General features: G+C 42.4%; 1 protein-coding gene across 2 annotated transcripts in view; it reads left to right on the top strand.

Annotated features, from left to right (window-relative positions):
• AGAP1 (ArfGAP with GTPase domain, ankyrin repeat and PH domain 1) overlaps positions 1-24,299 on the top strand; it is a 391,933-nt gene that overhangs the window by 186,108 nt on the left and 181,526 nt on the right. For both annotated transcript variants that reach the window (XM_059820051.1, XM_059820050.1), the window contains exons 7-9: positions 2,534-2,661; positions 13,746-13,901; positions 18,816-18,908. In XM_059820051.1, the coding sequence (XP_059676034.1) occupies positions 2,534-2,661; positions 13,746-13,901; positions 18,816-18,908 (377 nt within the window). The remainder of the gene's footprint in view (positions 1-2,533; positions 2,662-13,745; positions 13,902-18,815; positions 18,909-24,299) is intronic.

The following is a 24,299-nucleotide window of genomic DNA, read 5'->3' as shown; positions in this document are numbered from 1 at the left end:
GGGCACATCATTTTTCTAACGGAGGGAAGAGCTAAGGAATTTGAGGCTAAGAATGGTCTATTCTAGAATTTGTAGCGCAGTTTTAAGGAGGTAACGCGAGATCTTCCGCCGCAATTTCACCATCTTGACAGTGCACAGGCAAGATGACCCTTTGTGCTGCTCTGGGGAGGGTTTAGCCTCCAGCTGCTTTGTGGATTAATCTTCGCGTTTCTAGAGTACCAATTTGTGCTTTCTTTTGCTTTTTCAAATTTACTTATTTTTTTTAGCGTCTGCTTTTGTAGTACTTGGCTAGCATTCAGGTCATGCGTTTGAGTAGGTGGGTTCAGACCGTCCCGCGTTTTTTTTTCCTTGTGCCTTCCTAGAGCGATAATTTGGCAAGACTTGCGTTATGTACGTTGATGTGATGCTCCAAACACACCTATATTCAGATCGAAGGGAAGAGGTAAATATTTTCCTTGACTAATTACCTCTCCCATGTGAGAGTGGAAGCTTTTGCTGAGAAGGTAGTTTTCATTCATATGTGGTTGTAATTCAGTTTTGGTCGTAATTTGGGTGTTTACTGCATATGAAGACAATTCCATGTGCATATGTTAAAATCTGACCTTCGGTTTGTGCTCTGCATTCACTAATGTGTTTTAAAATATTTTAATATATGGCTTTCCAGGCTCCAGATCAATAAACCAATGGGTCTGAAATGACAGAGTGCTGCGATATTCCTCTGTAATTTAAACATGATTAGCTGATGAAGGTTATGATCAATATGCCAGGCGAAGATAAATTAATTGATATCATCCTTTCAGGATGATAAGAGGCCTATTGGAGGTGGGATGTAACTAATGAAGCTGCTTCTTCTTATATACCAGCCATTTTTTATGCAATGTATTCTCACTAAATCATGGTTACGCCATCATTCATTTACGTGAAAAACATAAGCCACAGACCAGTTTGTTATTAAATTTGCATTCATTTGAGAAGAAATTGTATGCTTCCACTGCTAAACAATGTCTCTGCCTGTGTTATAACCTATTGAGGAAAAATAATCTTGGAATTTACATAAATATCTTTTTATAACAAGACGGCTCGAATGCTGTTAGTTTAATTACGACAAGTTTCTGGGGGACTTTTTAAGTAGATGCCAATAATTGTTGCCGTTCTGCCTCGCTGACTGGTTTTGGTGGAGGCGGTGCAAGTGACTACGGGCTCCTTTGCACGAAGTGCTTCGCTTCATGAAGATTACCGCGTGCAAGGAAGCTAAATTGAGTCAGTAGCGTTTTTGATTAGCCCCTACGCTAGTCTCTGTTTCTGAAGGCTGAAATTTTGATTACTTTTGAATTTGTGACCCAAAAGGTAGGCAACAAATGTAAAGGATTTTATTTTGAAGTATTTATGACCTAAAAAGAGCTCTTTCCAAAGGCCTTAGCTGAACAGCAGAATGAACTGAAATTCCAGTGTATCGCAGAACGAATTTCTGAAACGCTTTGACTTTTTTCAATGGAAAAATTACAGGAGAGGTATGGAAGTTGCTGCATTTCAGATCAGCTCTGTTTCCATTATTTATTATGAGTCTGCTAAGCTGTATATAGAGACGTTAATGACTCTGATCCCTGTATCCGTTTGATAAATGCTGTTTTTCTTTCTACGTTGAAGGAAATTTCTTAATAAATTGCAAAATAAAGTTGGCGTTTTTCCAGCTGTGCTAGCACTACTAAGTAATAAAAGCTAAACCTAGAAATCATCATGTAGCTTCTTTCCGTAACGAATTTGAATGGGATGTGACGTGTGGCATCACTAATTCAGGTGTTCGATGTCAGCGACCCTTTATCAGTTTTATTATTCCGAATATCGTTTGTTTCAAACGCTTTAAACTTGTGGTTTCCAAAACTGATTCTCCTGATGCAGTAGCCGGTAATTAAGTAAAGTCCACCTTATTCCTCCAGAGGAGAGAGTACGCACCGCCTTGTAAACTAAACCTGCATGGACCAGGAGTGATAGCGTTCCTAAAGTACCGTCATTCTGTGATGTAGGACACCTTCCAGGATCGTGTTAGTAAACAGCACCGAGATGCGCTTGGACTCGATTGTTAGTCAAGCGTTGCTCGTACTTACCTTCCATCTGCAAGGAGAACATCCCGAAGAAGAACGGGAAATGCGTACTGCCATAAGCTTTGTTAGCGTGGCATTATAAGCGTATAGCGGACTTGTTACAGCGTTCCTGGTGCTGGTTTTTGTAACTGGTACACCTGCCTTTTCCCATTCCGCTTGCACGTTACTGGTTCTCCGGTGCTCGCCTGGTGGAGTGAGAGGTCTGGGGTGAGTGCATCCGTGTGGAGAACAGAGCTGGAACCTCACGTGGAGCATACTGTGGAATACCAGCATCTGTCGTCTTAATTGGATGTATTGCAATCAATTTTTGGAGCAGGCTTTGGCAATGGAAGACCTTGTTTTGTGTATTGTGCGTTCTGTGTGTTTTGGACGTACCGTACGTTCCAGCGTGTACTGTGCCTTACCCGCCTGTATGTTTTGTTTTTCTTTAGTTGCTCAGAAGATTGTCGCAACAAGGAAGAAACAGCAACTCTCAATTGGACCCTGCAAATCTCTGCCAAACTCTCCAAGCCACTCATCCGTGTGTTCTGCCCAGGTTTCTGCTGTACATATCAGCCAGGTACAGACTATAACGAATGCTTGCTTGAAAAAGGGACTGATAGGTTGCTTTTCATCTAATATATTTAATGCCAGTGCTCTTTTTGCTGCTTGATAGGTAGTTGACATTTTTTTGGAAAGGTATCAGTGACCTGTAGTTTGAAGCAATATTTTTTTTTTTAATTGGCTTGACTTTGTTTCAAGAGCCGCAGTAAAATAGTTTGGCTTTAAAGCCACCCTTGATCGCACTGATTTATGCCCAGCAGCCTGCTGTTCTGAGTAGACCAATTGTTACCATAGCAGGATTTGCTGTACTGTCTTTTAAAATTACCTCACTATGTTTTTGGTTACTGTTCTCATTCAGTTGTGTGCTGAGCGATAATAGCTGGTGCATCCCAGTGGTTAGCGTGCTAGAATTTTCCATTTGTGAGCACTGTGCGCAGTTGTAATTGCCTGTCTCTGTTATGCTCAATTGACATGATTCCCCTTTAATGACATAGAGATATATGGTGCAATTGACTCGTAGATAACTACGTGTAAAAACAAAACAAAATGCTATCTTAATATATGGCAGGGAAGTCCGGTGGCCTTGGTGGTATTTTTGAAAACATATGGTGAATACCAAAATCTTCTAACTTGCACAATTTTTACTGACGTAGGTTAATACACTCTCCTGTATTTCCCTTGAGATACCCTTCCTCAATCTCTTTGTTATCTTGGTTTTCTAGTGGCAAGCGATAATATCTGTGTACGTTCACAGTTAGGATGTATATAAGCTCTATCATTCAGATCCAAGACCTTTGCGGCCGGGCAGATTGTCTTCCCGCTGTGCTCTCTCACTCTCAGCAGATGGATGTATAGGGCCGTCATTTTGACCCTTACGGTCTGTGGCCAGAACCGTGACCTGGTTTCCTGATTGCCACTATAGCTATCTGAAACCTCTGATGTCCACCAGCTCTCCTGACGTGTTTTTTCAGTCTAAACTCAATAATACGCCAATAATGTCTTCTGAGGTTATGTTGCAGTCCTGAGCCACCCACGTGAGGTTTGGTTTTCTCTAGGGACCTTTCTCCCACACTGAGAGTGTCTGCTTTTTTGGCAAAAAGCCGTGTATTGAAGAAGTGTTCTATCTTTGGGGAAAAGGTTTTGTTGGTGGTTTTTTGTTTGTTTTTCTTTCTTTTGACACATTACTGTCTTCTGAAAGCACTGTGTTTAGATCTATACCACAGGATGAAGGTTCTGGTTCTTCTGTGGTCACAGTGACTAGTCTCCGTCTGTGCCCTAGTGGAAACTTCCACCATTGGGTTAACTCCAAAGGTGCAGACGCCTGTTCAGTCTTAGAGTTCTTTGCTGTGGGATGTTCTGCCTTGAGCTGAGTCCAGATACTGACCTCACTGTGACTCTACTTCTGCTGATTACGCCAAAAGAAAACGCTGAAGTTCAGACCCCCCTTTCTAAAGCAGGTGCTAAGGTGCGTGACCCTTCTGAAGAACCCTGGCACCTTCTGGTGAAGCACAAGTTCCTCATATGGAAGAGGTTCTTCCCTTTCTTGCCCTATGTGACATTGACTAAGTTTCCTCAGCCACTCTCCCTGCCCAGTTCATTGCCCCAAGCGGTTGGAAGTAACCCTCTACGTGAAATGCTTTTTTTCCAAACAATTTCTTCCGGGCAGTTGTGTACGTTCATACTTTTAGACCGAGAGGAATTATGCTGTCTGTAGGGGCTATCTGAGACCCGTCCTGTTCAGTGGTGAAAGAGGAAATGCGGAGAACAAATGGCACCATTGCCAGTACTGACCTCACTCTTGGATCCAAGCATGACTTAGATTACCCAGTCTGCTGATGACTATATAGTTTTTCAAGACTTTCTAAGGAGGATAGATGATGATTTGTACAACACAATCGTAGCCAGCTGCATCTCTATGTTCTGCATTGTCGTAAAGCAGTTGCAGTCACGCTTCTTGTTAATGAAGCTTGTTTGTTGAAGACCGTCAAATATTTAGATTCTCACCAGTTTCCTACCCAAGTCTAGTTTGGAAGCCCGCAGCAAATCCCAAATTCTGGACAAATACTTCACCTACACGGCAAACTTCTTGCTAGTGATAAGGATTGTTTGGGAAAATCAAGACAAGGTCGCTTTCATGATAAGGATCCCTACAGTCTGTTTCAATAAAAATGAAATAATGTTCTTTACTGCCTTTACCAGCTGGCATAATTATCTAACAGGGCAATTGCAACACCAGTCAAAGATGTCTGTCTTCTAAGACTGATGTCATGCCTAAAAGTATAGGCCATAAATCTGTTTCATGTCTTATCGCCTTTGTGCTACGCTTAAAGGCAGTACGACCTTGTTTAAGGAAAGGAAGCTGAATCCTTCTCCTAGACTTAAAAGAACTTTGCAACTGCAATTCCAAGTTTAAGATGATCTGGGGGAAGATTTACCATCTCTGATCTTGGCTGGAAGACTGGCTCGTGTCTTGCCCTTTAGAACATCTCTTTTGTCGTAATGGTGTTTCACTGAAGATTTCTTCCATGAATCAAAACTGTTATCGTTACAGTGCCCTGCCACTTGCATTCTCCGTAGGGGTGAAGGCCTTCGGAAGTAGTGGTTACACAGATCACTTCAGATAAAGTGAGATATTGTTCCTTCTCTGGTTGGATCACTCTGGTGATCTAACTCCTGCAAACTCTCCAGATGACTCTGGAGTCAAGAGCTTAGGCTTCAGAGAAAGAAAAAAAGAAAGAAAAAAGTGTCACCTTACCCAGTCTAGTCCTTAGCATACCTTGGGGGAAATTCTAAGGCTTAATACCAACAAGGGCTTCTCCACCCAGTAGTTTCAGTTTTCAAACGGTGAAAGACTTATGTATTTGGATGCATATCCATACTCGTGTCCAGTAGTCCTAGGTGGTGAACACCTAAGTAACGTTCCCTTCCAGAAAATGCTCTCGGATATGCCTACGCTCATGCACTTATGTATTTCCAGAGACCTGTTTCACAGCATGAGATGCTTCCTATTCCAACGACAAAATCCACTTGTGTTTGCAGTAGGTGCTGCTTCTGTTTTCCTTCTCTGACTTTTTGTTTATAATGCGTGTATGTCAGTCAAGGTGAGGGTTTTACTTGGAAACCTTTGATAACCAGAGTCAAGAACCCTTGGTGCGAGTACTTCACGTACGTACGTTGGCTTTCAGGGCAGCACAGAATGCGTGCAAAGAATGTTATTTTCAAACCCAAGGATATCATTCATGATTCGTGATGGACAGAACTATTGTATACTCTGTCAACAAGAAGGATGGTGCAATATTGCTTACGTTCTCCCAGGAAACAATTGATCTGTCTGATGCATTGAGAAGTACTTCAGTCAGCAGCTCACCCTGTTTTTTCTGAACAGGAGGTGGACTGAGTTGTTTTGAGAGGAAGAAGTGTTTTTTAGTGTCCTGAAGGTCTCTTACTGGCCGTCAATAAGAAACGCACACCGGGGGAGTACAGACCAGTTGCTAGCATCCTCCCCGACTCTATCCCACCTTTCATTTCCCTCATCCCGCCCCTTGCCAGCCTTTCTAGGCATGATATGTTGTAGACCACACTAAATCTTATTTCAAAAGAGCATGAGTTCCCCTTACATCACAAAACCACATAAGCATTCCTTTTCCCTCAACTCCTTCCTGTACTGAAGGAGCTGCTTGTCCTTTACACCTGACGTATCAGGAAGGCATTTTTAAGATACTAACGTACAAAAATAGCGCCAGTATCCAACAGTCCCAAAGGGCTCTTTTCTCTGCCCAGGCCCTGAACGCGGAGATCGTCTCGTTCCAAGAACCACGAGGCTGCCCAGGTGGGTTCCACCTTTGGTCTTCAGGTCATTCCACCTGAGCTCAAGATGCATCAGAAATCTGTGTGAAGTAGCCCTGTACTGGGTAACCTGTGGAGTAGCTACCCGGAGCTGTGCCTGGTTTTAAGTTTACACTGTTGTAAAAACGTCTGAAAAGCCTGTGGCATGACACCTGTAGTTGCCGTTCGCGTGAAGGACTTGGGGCCCCTCTTCAGACAGATTGATGATGTGGAGATTCCAACTAGGAGTCCCCAGCAGCGTGAGCTTGCTGGTGGACTACGGTGTTGAGGGTAAAAATGAAGAGATTCTTTACCAGTGACTGTACTTCCTTGAAATCTGTAGTCTGCACGTATTTTCACACTTGCTGCCTTTCCTGGAATTCAGCTGTTTACTCTGAATTTCACAATATCACCTGAGCGAGCCGGGAGTGCTACTCTGTAAAGTCACCCGCAAAATCGTTATCCATGTGGACTGCAGTGCAAAGAAATGTGTTTACTGGTCGGCAGCGTCGCTATCCTAGGAGATTTGCATTTTACCTGAGAAAGGTATGGAGCTTAACGTACATTTTACTAAACGGCAGCTCAGGTGTGGCTAGCACACGAGCTTGCTCGCTACTACCTGCTGCAAATCTTTACAGATGCATTATTTATGCTTGCACTGTGCCTCCATAAAGTTTTTACTACAACATGATTGTCTAAATATGTAAATTAAACTATTAAACGCAAAGTGCAGTCAGCTTAATGGTCCATTATTTTACTGTATATGAGACCTGATTATGGATAAGCAGTAAATAGTAGGGTACAACGATCTTATTTATAGTGGGGGACATTTGGGATGAAATATTCTGTTGTAATGTTTTGGGTACTTGAATAAAGAAGAGACTCCATTGCTTAACTAGCTTTTCCTTCTGCTTTTTCTTGCAATTGCAAAGGGAAAACTAAAAGAGAAGTGAAACCAAGATTTAATCGCAGCATACATCATAATCCTTTTGTATTTACAGGGTTTTTTCTAAGTAATCTCTAACATTTATTTAAAATAAGCATTTTATGTATGTGTGTGCATGTGTATATATTCTCCTTCGTTCATGTGCCTCGTTTCACACATGGTACAGGTACATGTATAGGGAAGTGCATTCTCCAGGACTCAAATGTTAAAACTCAGTGCATCCGTCAGTGTACTTTTTCCTCCTTCCTTTATCTTCACCGGCCCGCAGTTACGTTCCCGTGTTAGTTTTTGTTACGCCCTTTGTTACCTTTTCCTTTCTAAGGTCTCTTAAACCTCAGACTCAGACTTGATCATCTTTTAGATTTTCCAGTTCATAACGCAGCTGCTGCCACTGTAGTATTGAAGCCTATTGTCACATTTGGTTAATTAAACATTATTAGTAATTTCACTGAGATGAGATTTTTTTGGATGTGCCAACTTACTTTGTCTTCAGAAGTCGTCTTTGGATTCTTTTGGTGCTCTTTGGTCCCTCTGATAGGACAGATCTGCTCTTTCCTCTACCTTGCTGTTACAATGAGAAAAGGTAAAAAAGCTTTTGAGAAGGACAGGTTCTAATATGTCCCAAAGGATGAGCTTAAACTGCCGAATACGAGAAAATAATACGATTATTACAAGACAATTTGGTCTTACTGTGGAGGGCTAGACTTTTCGTTGGACTTGATGATCTTACAGGTCTTTTCCAACCTTAGTGATTGTGTGACTTACTGAAATCTCAGGAATCTTTTATCTGCACCTAGGTTTGAAATCCGCTGTCAAATTTGTATTCCACGGCAGCATGCTCAAAGCTTTCTGGCTTTTGCCAAGGCAAGGTCTAAACAGTTTCCTCCTTGATCTGTCTTCGGATATGTGGCTGTATATCACCAAAACCCCTTGAATAAATTGGACTCCCACCTAGAGTGTTTTCAGATGAAAGACTGAGATAATGTGACTTTCAGAAGAGAAACTGTACACAAGTGGGCAAAGAAAAATGTGTCCCGACTAAAGAATTTTCCACGAGGCTTCCGTGTTTCTACAGAAATACGCTTTTCCCTGCTTCCCCCAAGAACAGAAGGTGCAGACACCGAATGCATTCTGTCGTAGGGTATGCAAGCTGTTCTTTTGATCAAGGCTTGCTTTATTCCAACAGTTCCCAACCTCCCTGAAGTTCTGGCAATCTCTTGCCTCTTTCGGAAGTAGGACCTGCTGCCTTCATTTTCTCCTCAAGCAGTGGTTAGAGGTGATTTTTCTGGAGGGCATCTTGGTGTATCTAGAGAGCAGAAAAAACCCCATCGATTCTGTTTGTATCGGGTTACTTGTCAAGAAGAAAAATTTCAGCTTTATTCTTCCTATGCTCTCACTCAGTGGTTTGGCCTGAAATTTGTACTCTGTAAACTTGATGAACCATTTGGCAATACCAGATAATTGATATAAGGTGAATATTTTGCCGCCTTTGTATGATGGGCCAGTTGGGAACGTGCCCCTTGCAAACGTGAGGTTAAGTCCAACCTTTTCTTAACGCAGGTCACTGCTGAGCTCCTGTCCCACCGGGTAAATTACTCACCGGTTTGTTTACTAAAGAAACCTGAAATATGTAAAAGCTTTGAAAGTGTGGGATTTGACTTGATTCAGTCCTTTTTCTGCACAGAACTGGACATCGTATACGAAGTTTTGGGGTTTTTTTTATGAGGTACCGGCAGGAATCTCGTTACAGGCTTTCATTGGCGAGTGTCTGCCTTTGAGGGAACTGCATTGAGTGGACCTGTTTGCTCAAGTTAGGCCAGGTTGATCGCTTCATCTGAGTTGTTCTTGTCTGGAAACAGTTTAGTGCTAATATTCTGCTAAATTTATGCTTGCTGCCTTGCCCTTGAGTTTTTTACAGCATCACTCTATGTGGCAACAAAGCTAGAAGCCTGTATAGATACTAAAGGTATATGTTTCTGTAAATGGAGTATTGGCCATTCACACAAGGTGCGTTCTAGAAATAGCATATCCCCAGGATGAAAGTCTCCCAGGGTTTTTTCTAACGGTGTGCCAAAGCTCACTGACTGCCCTCAGGCTGCGTATCTTCCTAGCAGGAAGGAAAGACAAGGTTGTACTGGGTATGTCCAGAAGCCGAGCACGTTTCAGAGTGGGCATGCTGTCTTAATGAGGACAGGAAAATCTGTCACCCGAGAAAGCCGAACAGGGATGTATCCATGTAAGTGGTTCTTCTGGGGCTAATAGTTTCCCTACCCAGAGCCATTTGGTCCGCCTCTGTCCCTATTGCCATGACTCTGGTTAGAGCAGCGACTCAGAAATGGCCCTTTGTGCTGGCGTCTCAGGTACGTCCAAGCCTTGAGAGCAGCTTGCTGGAAAGATTTGTTTGAAAAGGTAATGTTAAGCTGTGTAATGTCCCAGTGGGTATTAGAGTGCCTATTTGATGGGGTTGACTGCCACATATTTGACCAGTTTGTCTACAGGCAGCAAATGGGTTTATATTAGATACGTGTTGGGTTACATCTGCTGTAAGGAAGGTTGTTCTTCAGATTCACTGACTCAATTTTAATGGCTTGGGACAAACATTAAGTTCTGTGAATTATAGTTATTGCCACGTGTCCTAAATCCTGTACTTCACTCTAGTGAACTTGTTATTAAATGCTTGCATACCGATGGTAGGAAACTGCTCTCTACAATCTTAATATGGCAAGGACCCTAGCCTTCCATTTGGTGCAAGCAAAGAACCCGACGGAGACCACTCGCCACCTTTTGTTTCCTTCAGCAGCGCGTTAGGTTCAGATGTTACCAAGAATATGATTTCCAAGTGCTTGTCTGGTTGCATTTTCCATTGCTCCTGTCTGTGCGGGCTATAACTTGGAAGTCATGTCCGAGCTCTTTCCTGTCAAACCCATTCTCTCTACTGGGGTGTTTTAGAGCAGCCATATAGTTTTACATGTTTGCTTATTATTGGCACCCTTAGTAGGAGTTGGAGCTTGTTCAGTATTTTATTCTGTGCAAACCTTGAAGTTTTCCACTTTTAAGTCTTTTATTGAAACACATAAATTATTTTTTTCCAGCCAGTGGATTCGACATGGCTTATTTTGAAACCACCTCAGAATTTTATTTACAAAGTTGGAAATCCAGTGGGGTTCGTATGTGTGAAGAGAAACATTGCCTGCAGGACTTCTTTTATAGAAGCTGTCTGCACAGGAGCGTTTGTCTTTGGGGACTAGAATGCCCAACATGTATGTGTGTTCCTTTAGGGGTTACTCACTCCCGGAAAATAAATCACTTAAAAATCCAGGAGACAGTGTCCCTGGCCAAAGTATAAAATGCCAAAAAGTATAAAATGATGCTATAAGATGACGAAAGATTGAAAAGGTAAAATTTTAGGTCATTCTTTATGTGCTCTGTCTGGAAAACAGGCACTTAGGGTAGAAATCTGTTCTTTTTAGTTTAAAAAAAAATGGTGGTGGTGCATAGTTATCAAGTTGATCAATATTATGAAACAGAACACAGCTGCACCCTCTCATTTTCAACAGCTTGTGGTTCAAATCCTGTCATCAGTGTACAACATCCAAATCTTTCCTTCTTGCCTTCTTCCTCTCCTTGCTGTAGAAGAGGCTTCTAAATGTTGTGAGGGGTAATCCTGTTGTGATCTTTCTCCGCCATCTTCATCGCTTGTTGTCATTGTTTCTTCTCCTCGGGTGAGCCTTGCAGCAGCGTAGTTTTTATCTTAAATGTGTTCAGCGCCTTTTCCAATTAATGGTTGCTTCCTTAGATTTCCTTCTCCCTGATTTTCTCTGCCCCAGCGGGGTTCAGTCATGGCAGAGTGGACAGCAGGTCCTCACCGCTCTAGTCTGAGAGCCGTTCCTTGGCACCAGCGTCTTTGGTCTCCTTCCCTAATGCTGTTTTACAGTTGTTGAGTTTCCAGATGTTCTCCTCCTATACCTTCTTTTGTCAGCCACATTTTAAGGCTTTCATACCACCCTCCTCATCTCCGACATGTCCAGTGGTTTGAGTACTCATTTTCCAAGTCTTTGGCTGTGTGAACTTCGGCAGACTTTGGGTGATCGCTTTGAATTCCTGGGTACATGTTTTTTGATGACTGTTTTTCACGCAAGAGTCTTTCCTGTGTTTCTTTGGAGGGATAATCTCTGACTTCCACGGGCTCGGTGTGTCTCCATGCAGGCCATGTCCCCTCCTGTACGTTTGGTGTGTCCCTTGGTGCCTCAGCAAGATGCCATAGAGAAAGGGAAAGCGAACGCGGGGTAAATTAAGGTCGCTTCTTCCCAGGTTGTCCTCACCATTCTCTGTTAGGACACTAAAAATGATCATTTCAGCTCCTGTTCTTTCATCTCCTTTGTTTTATACACTAGGGCTGTCTCCGAATTCTGCTTGCTACTTCCTCTGGGCACTCAAAAACGTAGAAAAACTCTCTCAAGACCCTCTCTTGCTTTCAGTACCCTTAACTCTGACTTCCTGACAGCCACGCTTCGCCAGCTCAGTCAGAATGAAGGGAAGATGAAATTTCATGTCCTATAAATATGTATATATATTTCAAGAGGGGAAGAGGAGAACTTTCTCCATCAAAAAGCTCATTCGCTGTATTGTCAGTGCTATTTTGTCACACAGAGGTGAGCTGAGGAACATGTTGTTATTTACGGAGAAACAGGGACTTTCAGAAGTGGCGTTCCTGGATTTCTGTCTGCGTTTGATTGGCCCTTCAGCCCAAACACGAGCTGCTTCTCTCATGCCTCTTCCTTTTTATCCTTTGCTTCTTGAATTTAAAAAAAAAAGGGCGGGGGGACGCCATTTGGAAAAGCCGAAAGAATCGGAAGAAGACTTGAGATCATTAAAAGAGACTTTGACTGGATGATATAAAGGATTGACTCCTCCTTGGTTCTCCTTCAGTTGTTTCATCTTGACTGCTTGCAACTTGAGATCCTGGTCCGTACGCTGACCTCCAAGGGGGGTGTGAGCGGTCCCGTCCCGCTGCCGGTGCCTCCCCGGAGGAGTGCCTCCCCTGCGCGGCTGCTTTGTGCGCATCGAAGACCAGGCGCTAGTGTAGGAGCGATGCTGAAGAGTAGATGCTGGAGTGCCAGCTTTTCCTTTCGAGCAACTTCCCCTGGTGAATTCCTACCTACAGCAATTAAGATGAGACCAAGTAACAGGTTGTGTCATGGGAGAATCCTTCTCCTCAGGCATCCTGGAAATATCCTCTTACCCTCTTTCCTCACTTCTTTTAGGAAACTTGGCTGCTTTAAAGATGTTCTTTCACCGCAGACCTTTATTTCCCCACCTCATAAGTTAGGTGTGAGTTGTTGGCCAGATCCTTCGCCCACTGCTGCTCTTCTGGAGAGCTTTTCGTCAACAGCGGGCAGAATTTTCTCTTTTGTTCTGCCCCAGACCCCCATCAACATATACAGTACATCCTCAAAGGGTATACTTGTATCTGGTAGGAAAAAAATACGTACTTTTGTCTCTCCAGACCACTTCCACATACTTTTTAATGTTGGTTTTAGTACTCATTTATGTTATGTGCAATTAAAAAAAAAAAAAGAGAAAGAATCAAGACTTTGTTCTTAATCACCTTTTAGTCCTTTCCATTCTGTCCGGTTTCCTCACCTTCCCACTATCAGTAATTTGTTACCTCAGTTCGTTAATTGTTTTATAGGCTGACTGCTTTATTTCTTTCAAGACTGTGATGTAACTTCACATTTTTGGCTATTTTGAATAAATTGGAATGTCTTTCTTTAAACTTTTGTATCTCTGTACCAGTGGCTTCAGCAAATGTGTCGGGAACTATCTATCACCGTAGTAGCCGTTTTGCAGCGTTGAATTATTTTCATTTTCTTGATTAGCTCTCGGTAAACAGATGTCTCCAGACTAGGATTAAGTCCAGCTATGCAGATCTATGGCACTAGGTATTTTTTCTTAGTTTTTAGCCAGAATTTGGTTTCTCAATTTTGAAGTCGAAAACCAGAATTTACAGACTTTCCCCAATGTTCTGCTTACTCGTACACGAGTAAAACAAATGAAACTGTTTCTATCCAGTTAAGGTTATATTGTGTAGAATGAAAATGTGCCTGCCATATCAACAGAACTATCTACGTTTTCAGAAGACAATGGCAGGGAAAATATTTAAAGGCTTGGAATAGAAATGTGTGGAAAAATGGCAGTAGGGCAGTCTTGCTGTGTTCCTGAGCCTAGGCTGCTGTTCTTGCGTATCAGGACTAAATAAGATACAGCTGTGGATTGTAATTTCTTGCAAGCAGTGTATCACTGTTTAAAACTAACTTTAATCCTTGCAGACCAGTAATGGAGGAGGGAGTTTAAGTGATTATTCCTCCTCTGTCCCATCAACTCCAAGCACCAGCCAGAAGGAGCTACGGATTGATGTTCCTCCCACTGCCAACACACCAACTCCTGTCCGTAAACAGTCCAAGCGCCGATCCAACCTCTTCACGGTGAGTGAGCCAAGGAAGAGACTATTGCTGTATTTTACGTAGCGCTCTGTGGTGACCGCCTGAACTTCAGCCCTGTTGAGTTGAGCTGGTCTAATCCAGACAGGAGCGTTGAGATGGATCTGTAGGCTCGAAAGCTAAAACATCTTAGAATTACCATGGGGTGGTTCTGTTCGAGGACTTAAAGAGAAACTAAATCGAGTGAAGTTATCCTATTGGGGACTGCAGTGAAACAAGTGACTCTGCAGTTGAATTCTGGAGCCTTTGTCCGACTTTAATTCTCAGACCTGTCTAGATTCCCTGATTTTGGCAGTAATTGAAGAGAAAGCTGGGCCTCTGCTCCCCAGTCCTGCCCTTGCACTGAATAATGCTGCTGACTCAGGGCTCCCTTGTGAGATCTCCTATCTCCTGTGTTTGGAGAGAGGTCTCAGGGTTTATCATGGGAATACCATGTGGTACTGCAAAACAACTCCCCCAAGCTACTTCTATTACGATACAGTCTCAACTCACTTTTCTTTTCCAGGGTTAAGAGAGATGATGGAGATTAAAATGACTTTTTTTTTTTCTTCCCAAACCACCTGGTTTTTGCTTCATTGAGAGGCAAAAAAAAAAAAAAGTAGTACTAAATAGAAAGCTTGACTGGTCCAATATGATAGGTCTTTGTTATGCGTAAGTAGTTTGGGAGATGATAACGAAGCCTTGAGTGATGATTTCCTTAGTTTAGCAGTCTCACTGAAAACTTTGGGATTGTATTGCATGCATAATTGCGGTTTTGTAAGCCGTTTCGTGACACTTAACATGCTTTATAGCAAAGACAGAATCCCTGTGGGCTTGCATGTAAGTCCCTGGGCGATTGTAGCTACATGTTAGTTGGGTTTAGAAGTCCACGTCTCCCCTGTCACCGTAAAAAGTTTATATTTTTTTATTCCAAATGCGATGTCACGTTCACTTCCCAAAGCTAGCTCGCTCCTTGGTCGTATCCAGGGAACCGCGTACAAAAAGAGTGACACCGTTTCCTTCTGCTCTAAAGAAAATCTGATCTCTCGGCCTTGAGCGAGTAGAAAGTTTTGTCATCGTTTTGGAGCGCTGAGTGACAGCGCAGAGTCCCCGGGATCGTATTTCACGTGCCCATCTCGACAGTGACGTTTTGATTTAAAAACTGTAGGTCTTCAACCTCCTACGAAGGAAGGAAACCCGTGCGTTTGTGGTTTAGGCGCAAACGTTTGGGCGCAAAACAACGACACGCGCAAAAACGAGCGGTAGGTGAAACCGTATCCCGTTTTGATATTTCCTAGCCGTGGTGCGGATTTCCTGCTGTTGGTGGGAATATTCAGGCTCAAGAGTTCCAACCCCACTAGGTGTCAGTGTCCGCCCAGAAACTGCCAGTAGAGTCGTGCCTCTCGAAACGGAGACCTACAGCATCCCTCAAGAGCGTTCGCCCACCATTTCTGCTCCGAGGGATGCGTAAAATGCCGTAAGGGCTGTCTAGGTGTTGTGGGCATTTGGAGAAACCGGCGATGTTTTAAACTGGAGTCGGTGTAAATTTGAGAAAGTGAATAAAGAGGAACATATACCGTCTGCAATCACGGAAAGAGGTTTGAGGGGGACGCGGAGTCCGCTGCGTTTGCTGTAAACAAATAGACTGAAGCTCTGGTTTGCTAGAATAGCATAGTAAGAACCAAATTTGCTAATATGAGAGGATGTTGATAGTTGTCTTTAATGTCTAATAACTGGGGAAAAACTGGGAGGAAAACAAGTCCTATGGAAAAATAATAATAATTTGACTTTCCAGCATCAGTTCTGCCTTTAAGAATTGGGCATATTGAATGCTGTGTAATGAGTTGCCCTGTAATCCACGTCCTGAAGTATTTAACGCTGACACTGCTGTAACCCAGGTTTCATGCCATATCAGCCAAGTTGTAACCTGGATTTATTTAACTTAATAAATAGATGACCAGTATTTTCTGTCTAGTTAAGAACAGAGCACATAATCAAAACACTTCACTGTGCAGCTCTGGGTCTCTTGCAGTGCTTCCTTCCTAGCCTATTACTTGCTTATGCCTTTATCATTTATAGAATCAAACACATTTCTGTTTAATTGCAAATTGACCCTTGTCATCTAGCATAAGTAATATGGTTTTTTTCCTACATGAAGATCTTTTAGCGTTGGAAGAAAACTGGGTTAAGTAGAAAAAAGATACGATTTTTCTTAAATCTGTTACAGCTTTTGAGTGGGAATAGGGTTGAGAATTTTCAGCATGTTCATGTTTCAGTGCATTAAATGCAGTATCTGATCTTTTCGACTTGGAATATTAATAATTGCTGTAAAGTTATTGTTGCAATAATAGATCAAATAGTAGCAGAAGGGTAAATGCCCTTTGTTTTGTGCAGTGCACTAACAAGGACAATTAAATAATAGTGTATAGCGCAGGTGGGGATTTAAGATGCCTACAAGGTCCACTTCAGCAAAGAACTGCTATGTGGTAAAACCCATACGGGGTGAATGAATTTCTGGTACAGTAAGATGCATCTCCTTTCCCATATTCAATATTACCTATCTTGCGTCTTTGCAGAATTGCAAGCATGACTTTTAAAAGTTAAAATGAACTCCCTGTCTCGGTACCAACTATTAACAATCAGATTTCTTACTTTTTGGGCTCTCTGGACTGCTGAGAGAGGATTCTGGTTGTGCCCAAACTCAGGTGCTGTATCCCTCAGGGACTGGAATAATTTTATTTCACAGTCCTGACTTGGGTAAGGTGTTGTGTTGATGTAAGTCAGCGTATGACTTCCAATGCAAAGGGGAAATGAGTCCAGTGATATTCATGCAGGCGTTTAAATTTTTTTTTGGACTTTCTCTGGTTCGCCTGAATGAACTTTTAAATAGAAGTACTTAATGCGTAGATGTGACGTCAGAAAAAGTCCTAGCAAATGTTGATCCAGTGTGGTTTAGAGTCTTACTTTTTTTTTTACACTGTAGGATGTGAGATGCATTGTGTGTATCATAGGTACCAAAGCATAAAAAATCAGAATATATCTCTATTTCACTGCACAATTTGTCTTTATAAATAGTGGAGCCTGCTAAGATTTTTCCCTTCAAGATTTCCTGTATTCTGTGATTACAAGCAGCTAGAATAGAATTGGCCTAACAGAAATTCCTACAATTCTATATTTTAGGTATTTGACAGTATTTTGCAAAGAGATATTTCCCTTCTATGTGCAGATGCACATATTTCCAGATGCAGTTACTTTTACAGAATGGAAGATGTGATGATTTAAAAAAAAAAAAAAAGAAAAATAGTGCACAGATATTTAGCTTGCTTTTCAGAGGCAGGATCCTTTCTTTAAAAAAGTCAAATAAAAAAGAAACATTCAAGTTGACAACTTCCCTCCCAAGGATTTGGCTACCTTCACTGAGTTTCTTTACAATGTCGCTTACGGGCGCTTTGCGCCATTGAAGCATTGTTTTGCCTTGTATTATTGGGAAGTGGCACTTTCAGATTCAGAAATCTGTCTTGAAGGACGCGGAACAATAGTTATCCTGAACATTGGATTTCATCCCTCCCACTTGTTTTGCTTGCTTTCATTTATTCTTTGTTTAATTCCCCGGCACGTCATTCCATTGCCCCGAACCATAGTAACTAGTGATAGGAGCCCGCTCCCGGCGGAGCGGGGAAAGCGGCACGGGATCCCTGCTGAGTAAATGTGTTGCTTAGAATGGTGTTACTTGAAGTCCTCCTCCGTGGGTTTTCTCCCTCCCCTTCCCTCCTCTCGCCCCCGAAGGCGACTGCTTTGGGCATTTTTTTCCTTCCTTCCACCCCTTCGTATAATACGGAAAATGGATATTAGGTAGCCGCGATCCTGATCGTTCTCCTAATTTCACTGTCTTTCAATCATCTCTTTCCGCGGAAAATGAAAACCGGGATCTTGTGTCGCTCTGGTTTTCATTAACTTCCCATTGTGGTACTGGACATCGCAAATGTATTCGTTTCATATATCATCTCTGATTTGAAAAGCACATGAAAATGTTTTCTCATTTTCGATATTGTGTGAGTAATGTTCCTATTGAAAAGTAATGGAGTGAAGTTGTCACTTGTCAGTTCAGTTATTAAGGAGGATGACTCTCAGGTCGTCTTTTTGTAATAAAATAAATCTGTCACAATCATTATGCCCGTGCGTTCTTTCACAATAATGGACTGGAATCTGAATAACTTCTTAAAATTACTATATAACTTCCTAAAGTCATGAAGCGAGCACTGTGAGCTTACTCCTAGGGCAGTTCTAGCGTTATAGAAAGGCAAGGTCAGGCAAGTCGGGTTTTAAACGTGGCTTAAAATTTCCTCATGCTGATTTTTCTTCCTTGTGTTCAGATAACTTTTTTTCAGCATCAGTTGCTACCTTTTCTTGCAATTCCAGCTTTCTAACCATCCCAAAGTAGAAAAAAATAACAAGTTAAAGTCAACATGATCAAAACCAGCATCGTAAAATAGCATTTCGAAGTAGTTGATAACAACTCTAAAAACTACAGGGATATAAGTTAAATGTATGCATGTATATATATCAGATTTTTTTTCATGACAAGCTGGAAGCTTCATTCCTCTTTGGAGCTACCACTGGAGACTTCAGAAGCGCGTCCTCCGATCTGCTGGGTCTTCAGGCAGTGAAACCGTAACTCATTAAACCCCAACGCCATGTCAAACAAGTGGATGGCTGAAAATTACGGGCGGTATTTCAGTATTCAGATTTTGGGACGCTTGTGTACTTTTGGAGATTCAAACCCACGCCCTTTGAGTCTGTATTTATGTGTCAAAATACTTTTTTTTTTTTTTAATTGCTAAAAAAAGGCGGGGGGGGGGAAGCATCCTCTGTGTGAACGGCTACATTTAATGGAGCACAAACTTTCTTTTTGCTCTGCAGTCTCGGAAAGGGAGTGACCCAGACAAAGAGAAGAAGGTCCTGGAGAGCAGAACAGATAGCATCGGAAGCGGCCGCGCAATCCCAATTAAACAGGTAATGCCGAAATATTTTTTTTTCTTTTTTTTCTTTTTTTTCCTTCTTCCTTGCTTTCCGTAGTTGGAGACACACCTCGGGTCTTAAGCGCTCTGATGGCGGGGCCCGTGTGCGCCAAGCCGCGTTTGATGTGCTCCGGTGATGAATGTGGAAGTCACTCACTTGACATCAATTAGGAGAGGTTCCTATGTGTATTAAAATAGGATCATTAGAATAAGAAGAGGGAAAATGTGACAACAGGCCTAATGAAGTGCAGTCTGCCGGCCTGCATATGGAGCGGGTTTCTAGGCTGTGCTGGCTTCAAAGCTGCCTTTGTAGAGGGGGCTTTGATTGGGCCGTGTGCTGCCAGTCGGCGGGGTAAATCAGATCGCTCTACAAGAGCCCCTTGTGATCGCAGAAATAGCCTGATGCGGCCCTAATTTGCTACTGCAGACGGACATCTGAACACAGTTTCAGGCTGGTTTGTAACAACGAGGCAATTAGTTGTGATAATCATAGCCGGTGTGTCAGCTGTGCGCTCTTGTTTGTAATTTGCTAATGAAGGAATTGTAACTTTGATTAGGTTCAGTTTCATTTAGACCTTATTATATAAGAGAACGTTTACAGCTGTAATGTGTGGCCTTAATTAAACTTCCTCATTACACAACAGGACTTGAATTCAAGGATTTGTTTTGGTCTGTTTTACTAGCCTAGACGCACTTTCGTTAGCCCGGAAACTCAATGTTAAATTGTAGCTGTGAACGCTCCTTTGAAAGGCTAAAGCAATACCGGCATTGACCGCAAAGTATTTGGGCGAATGAGATCATTTACTTTCTCAAATTAAATTACACTGAATTCACGCGGTTAAGAACGCGGCGCTAAGCGTTCGTAGGGGATGCTTTACAAATAGTTTCTGCGACGGTGTTTTGCAAGTATTTACTTTCGTCTGAAGTTACTGTGCTGGAGATAGCAAAAGGGCCGAGGGAAGGGAGCTTATTTTCTTCCCCCACGGTTGCTTCCAGTTTCTTTTGGTGGCTTTCCTACTCTCCAGAGGGTCACTTGCCTCTTCTAATCTTCCCTCAGCCCATGCTTCATCTTGCCAGGTAGCCCTGAGTCTCCTGCCTGGGGGTAGGTTTCTGCGTGTTGGGGTTTTTGGGGTTGGTTTTTTTTCTTTTTGGGGTTGAGGGGGAGATGGTTTCATACCCTTAAGCATTTGCAGTGATTTTTCTTTCTTAAGGGCGGTTAAAAAGACCTTTTGGGACCATCAGGCAGCAAAAGTGCTGTCGTGTCTGTGAATCTCTAGTAGACAAATTTTAATCAAACACGCTGCAATTCAGAAGAGCAGTTTGAAACCAGAATAAGCCTCAGTATTTGGCTCTGCCTTCAGGGGAGGAGATTCCAGGCATTGAAAACAAGCTACAATTTTTTTTATTTTTTTTTTCCTAAGGCTTTTGTATGGTACAAGATGGGTTAGACCGGCTGGAATTCTTTTGGGTGATGCTAATTAAACAGAAGTGTATGCGAATGCGGCTGAGAATGAAAAACTGAGGCATATACTTTTCAATATTTATTCAAGGCATACATACTGGTCTTTTCTAAAATGCTGTTGTGTGAAATTAGTTTGATTAAAAATGCACTTGTAGGAAGAGTATTGTAAGATAAGCGTTTTAAGTGTGATTGCGCTATACCATCTTGTAATGAAATATCCCCTACAATCTCTTGAATTTCTGCGCTGAAAGATTCTCCCTGCAACCCCTACTTGTATACCGAGTGTGACCGATCTTTTGGGAACGTGTACTTTTTGTTATTAATCCCACTTATGGTAATTTCATTTTGACACGTACGAGCAATTCTCAGCAAATATTTGAGCAGGTCTGTAGTCTGCAGATACATCCTATTCATCAGGGGTTTGGAAGGGGGCTAGAAGCAGGGAGGTTGAATGGCGTGCGGTGTTGTAGAATGGCTGCTAGCAGTGGTATTTCACATCGTACTTGATGTGTCAAGAGAGTGGATTTTGGAGTTCATTGGTTTTCTACTTTATAGGTGGTCTTTGGTAAAGTGTAGGAGACCAGCGTCACCTACCAATTGAAGGAAAAGATGATGGAGTAGGAAAAAGTACCTTCTTGATGTGGAAATGTTTAATTAAAAACTGAAATACAGTGCGTATTCATACTGACAATGTTTCATTACAGTTTAAAAGCGTAGATTAGTTTGAAGTGGTCTTTGATTCCAAACTGCGCTATTTCAAGCAGAAACGGCTCGTGAAGTTTGACCGGGGGATAGCTTGCTGTCTACCTGCTATTTAGATGGAGAGCTCGTATCGGTAGAGGTGGCACCAAGTTAAATCGCTGATAGCACCGTGTTCTTGGTGGGCTCTACAGGTGCGACGCACTTGGGACGTTTCTCTGAGGCAGTAGAAATTCCTGCTGGAGAAGATGGTGTCTCTTTTATTTTATGCATTAACTGTGAATAAGGCAGAGGGATGTGAAAGGGAACTTTCTGACCTAGAAATTTTAGTATGTCATGCTGCTGTGCTTCTTGCAATGAGAAACCCCTTCCATCACGATATGTTTCGGTGACAAAGGGTCAAAACGCCTTTGCCGGCTCCATGCATATACTTTTCTATTACGTCTTTGGGACATCTTCAGAAGCATGCAGTGACCAGGCCTTTTTAATATCTCTAGTCAGTACTTTGTTTTATTCTCTGTAGGTTCTTACGCCACGTGCGTGGCAGGATGTGCTTCTGGTGCAAGGCAGAAGTCCAAGCTCATACTTGTAGATCAGTGCTTCAGTTGTGTTGGTTGATCCTATTAGCAGCTTTACCAAAAAAAAAAAAACCAACCAAAAAAAAAATTGAAAAAAATAGTAAGTTACGGCTGAAACTAATACATTGGATTTTGTGCTCTCAGTTCACTGCTACTTGGAAAAAAAGTAATTCTAAAAAAGCTAATAGAAGAAAGGACAAGTCTTGCTATTCAGATGTTGAAACCAATGGCTTCGTTATCCAATGTATTCTGTGCTGCCTTTGGGTTGTTCTGATCTACCTGGTGTCTCCCAGAAATCAGGAATACTATTTCCCAACCTTTAAAAGGCAAAAAAAAAAACCCAACCAAAAAAAAAAGGCAAAAAAACCCCAACAAAAAAACCCAAACCAACCAGTTAATTGGAGATTGGAAATGTTCTGGTTTTGAGGAAGAAATGAAATCTCTTCCAAGACTGGAGGAGTGCATGAAAGGGGAGAGGAAGAGCTGATATCAGTCAAGTATGTTTGTGATGGGGAGAGAGCACAGAATGAATATTCAAAAAAAGCAGCTCTCTCGGAAGCGAAGAAAACACGATGAGTGACACAAACTCCTTGTCAACTCCACATTTTTTCAGAGATCAGGTCTGTATTGCAGCTGTTGAGCCAGCGTAGCTATGGTTGATGTGTATCATCAAAGTCACGGCTTTTGTATATTTGGTGACAGTTTAAACTGGTAGAGGAGTCGGGTTTTTCTTGGGCGGGCATTTAATTTCTCTCCTGGTTTCTCTCTAAATGCACATACACATCTTCTGAAGCGGGCGATGCTGGCGTAAAGAGTCGCTTATAATTCTGTATTACAGCCTTTCTGGGACCCAGATCCCGGCCTGCACGGCTGCTAGAGTTTGGTGGGGGTTTTGGTCAATAGAAGCCAAGAGTTGCAACCTTGCTCCTGAATTCCTGTTCTCTGAGCGTTTGGGGGAAATGGGCAATATTGTAAATGGCACGTTTCCTTCCAAGGGAACACCTCGCGCCTTTAGGGCTTTTCCTTAACCTAAAGCCATCTGGTCGAAAGGAGTTAATGTTCTTACTCTTTCTGTCCTTTCTAAATGTTAAAAATCACTTTTCACTGCAGTGCTAAATAGGGGTTTATTGGACTAAGCCGCGTAAAACCGTTCTGACGAACCGTCTTGCTCCCAGCAGAAACCCAAAACGTAGGCAATGAAAAGCAGGCGTGTTTTTAAAACGTGGCTGCCAACTTCTGCCAAAATACTCTCGGGTGAGTGACATTTTGGGAAGGGCGGTTTCCCGGCGAGGTATAAACACCTTCCGCACGCGTAGCGGCATCGGCATGCCTGAAATCCTGTGCTCTCAGCATCCTTTGAGACCTGCGAATGCCGTAATTTTCCAAAAAGAATAAAAAGTCTCACTCGTGTGCTATTTAAATATCTCCTACTAATAAAACGGAGTCAGAAAATGTCCGCAACAGTATTAGCCCGAAGTTACAATCCATAGAAAGTTCTGTACTTCTGAGAAAGAGGCGCTTCAACTCAAAATATTTAAGCTATCCTCAGTAGCATCGCTAATACTACCCTTAAAACAAACGTAGGGTGGTTGGCTTCCTCTCTTTGGAGTATCCTCGGTTCAGAACCATTTATTCTGAAAACGAAGCCGTGCTCCTGATAGCCTGAGCGAGTATTTTGAAGCACGTATTAGGCTGTACAGTTTAGGGTGCCGTACTTGCTGGGATGGGGGGTGTTTGTAGCGTTTTGGGAAGATCACTTTGTTTTCTGCGGCTTTGCGGAATCTTTATCGGTAGGGCATATTGAAATAAAAAAAAAAAAAGCACAACAAGAAAAATAAAAGCAAGAAGCTCAGCTCAGCGGTGAGTGGGCTTGTCATGTATTAATTTTTCATTGCTGTGGAGAATTGTACATACATAATCACTTGATTGCAGTGGGAGTTAGCGAGCTCCTATGGTGTCATTTGCATAAATCTTGTTAAGTCAATGGCAGTTAATGAAGTACAAATGAGCCTGGAGAAGGTGACATGCAAATCGTGGGTGGCAGATGGGAGGTCTGTTTTTGGGATGGCAGCTGTGTGCTCTTTCTTTTTTAATTTTTTTTTTTTCCTCTCCGGCCCCCATCCCCCCCAGATTAGAGTGTAAATAAACACGTAAGAGCTGGCCTTGACTCGGTGCTTTCAGACCTTCTTCTGTTTGCCATTTGCACTTAATCACAGATGCTCATATTATTCTACAGCCCAACTATATAACCTTGACCGTTCTTTTCCCAAAAGGTGGTCAAAAGCGATTTTAACAGGTCGCCTCAACCCTTGGCTTACCCTGGGAGGTGCCGCATCTCTTGTGCCCCCAAATTCCTGCATCGTTTAGGAATAGCAAACTCCCAGCCTGGCTAAAAACTAAATGTACTAACGGTTAATGTTACGCTGATGACATAGTGAAAAATTTGCCGTCCATGACTTGCAAAGGTGAACTTCAGAATCCATTCGCTTCTCTTAGTTTGCAAATGGCCGTATTAACGGAGAAAGTCGGATATCTTCTTTGGGTTTTACTTTCAGGTGATATTTCAAACGACCTTCTTTGCCTACCAGCTTGGCGCTTTGAAGTACGTTAAACTGATCTGAATGAAATTAGCTATTTTGTCTTTTTT

The sequence above is a fragment of the Gavia stellata genome, chromosome 8, assembly GCF_030936135.1.
Source record: "Gavia stellata isolate bGavSte3 chromosome 8, bGavSte3.hap2, whole genome shotgun sequence".
In the NCBI taxonomy this organism is placed as follows: Eukaryota; Metazoa; Chordata; class Aves; order Gaviiformes; family Gaviidae; genus Gavia; species Gavia stellata.
This window is presented reverse-complemented; position numbering and strand designations above follow the sequence as displayed.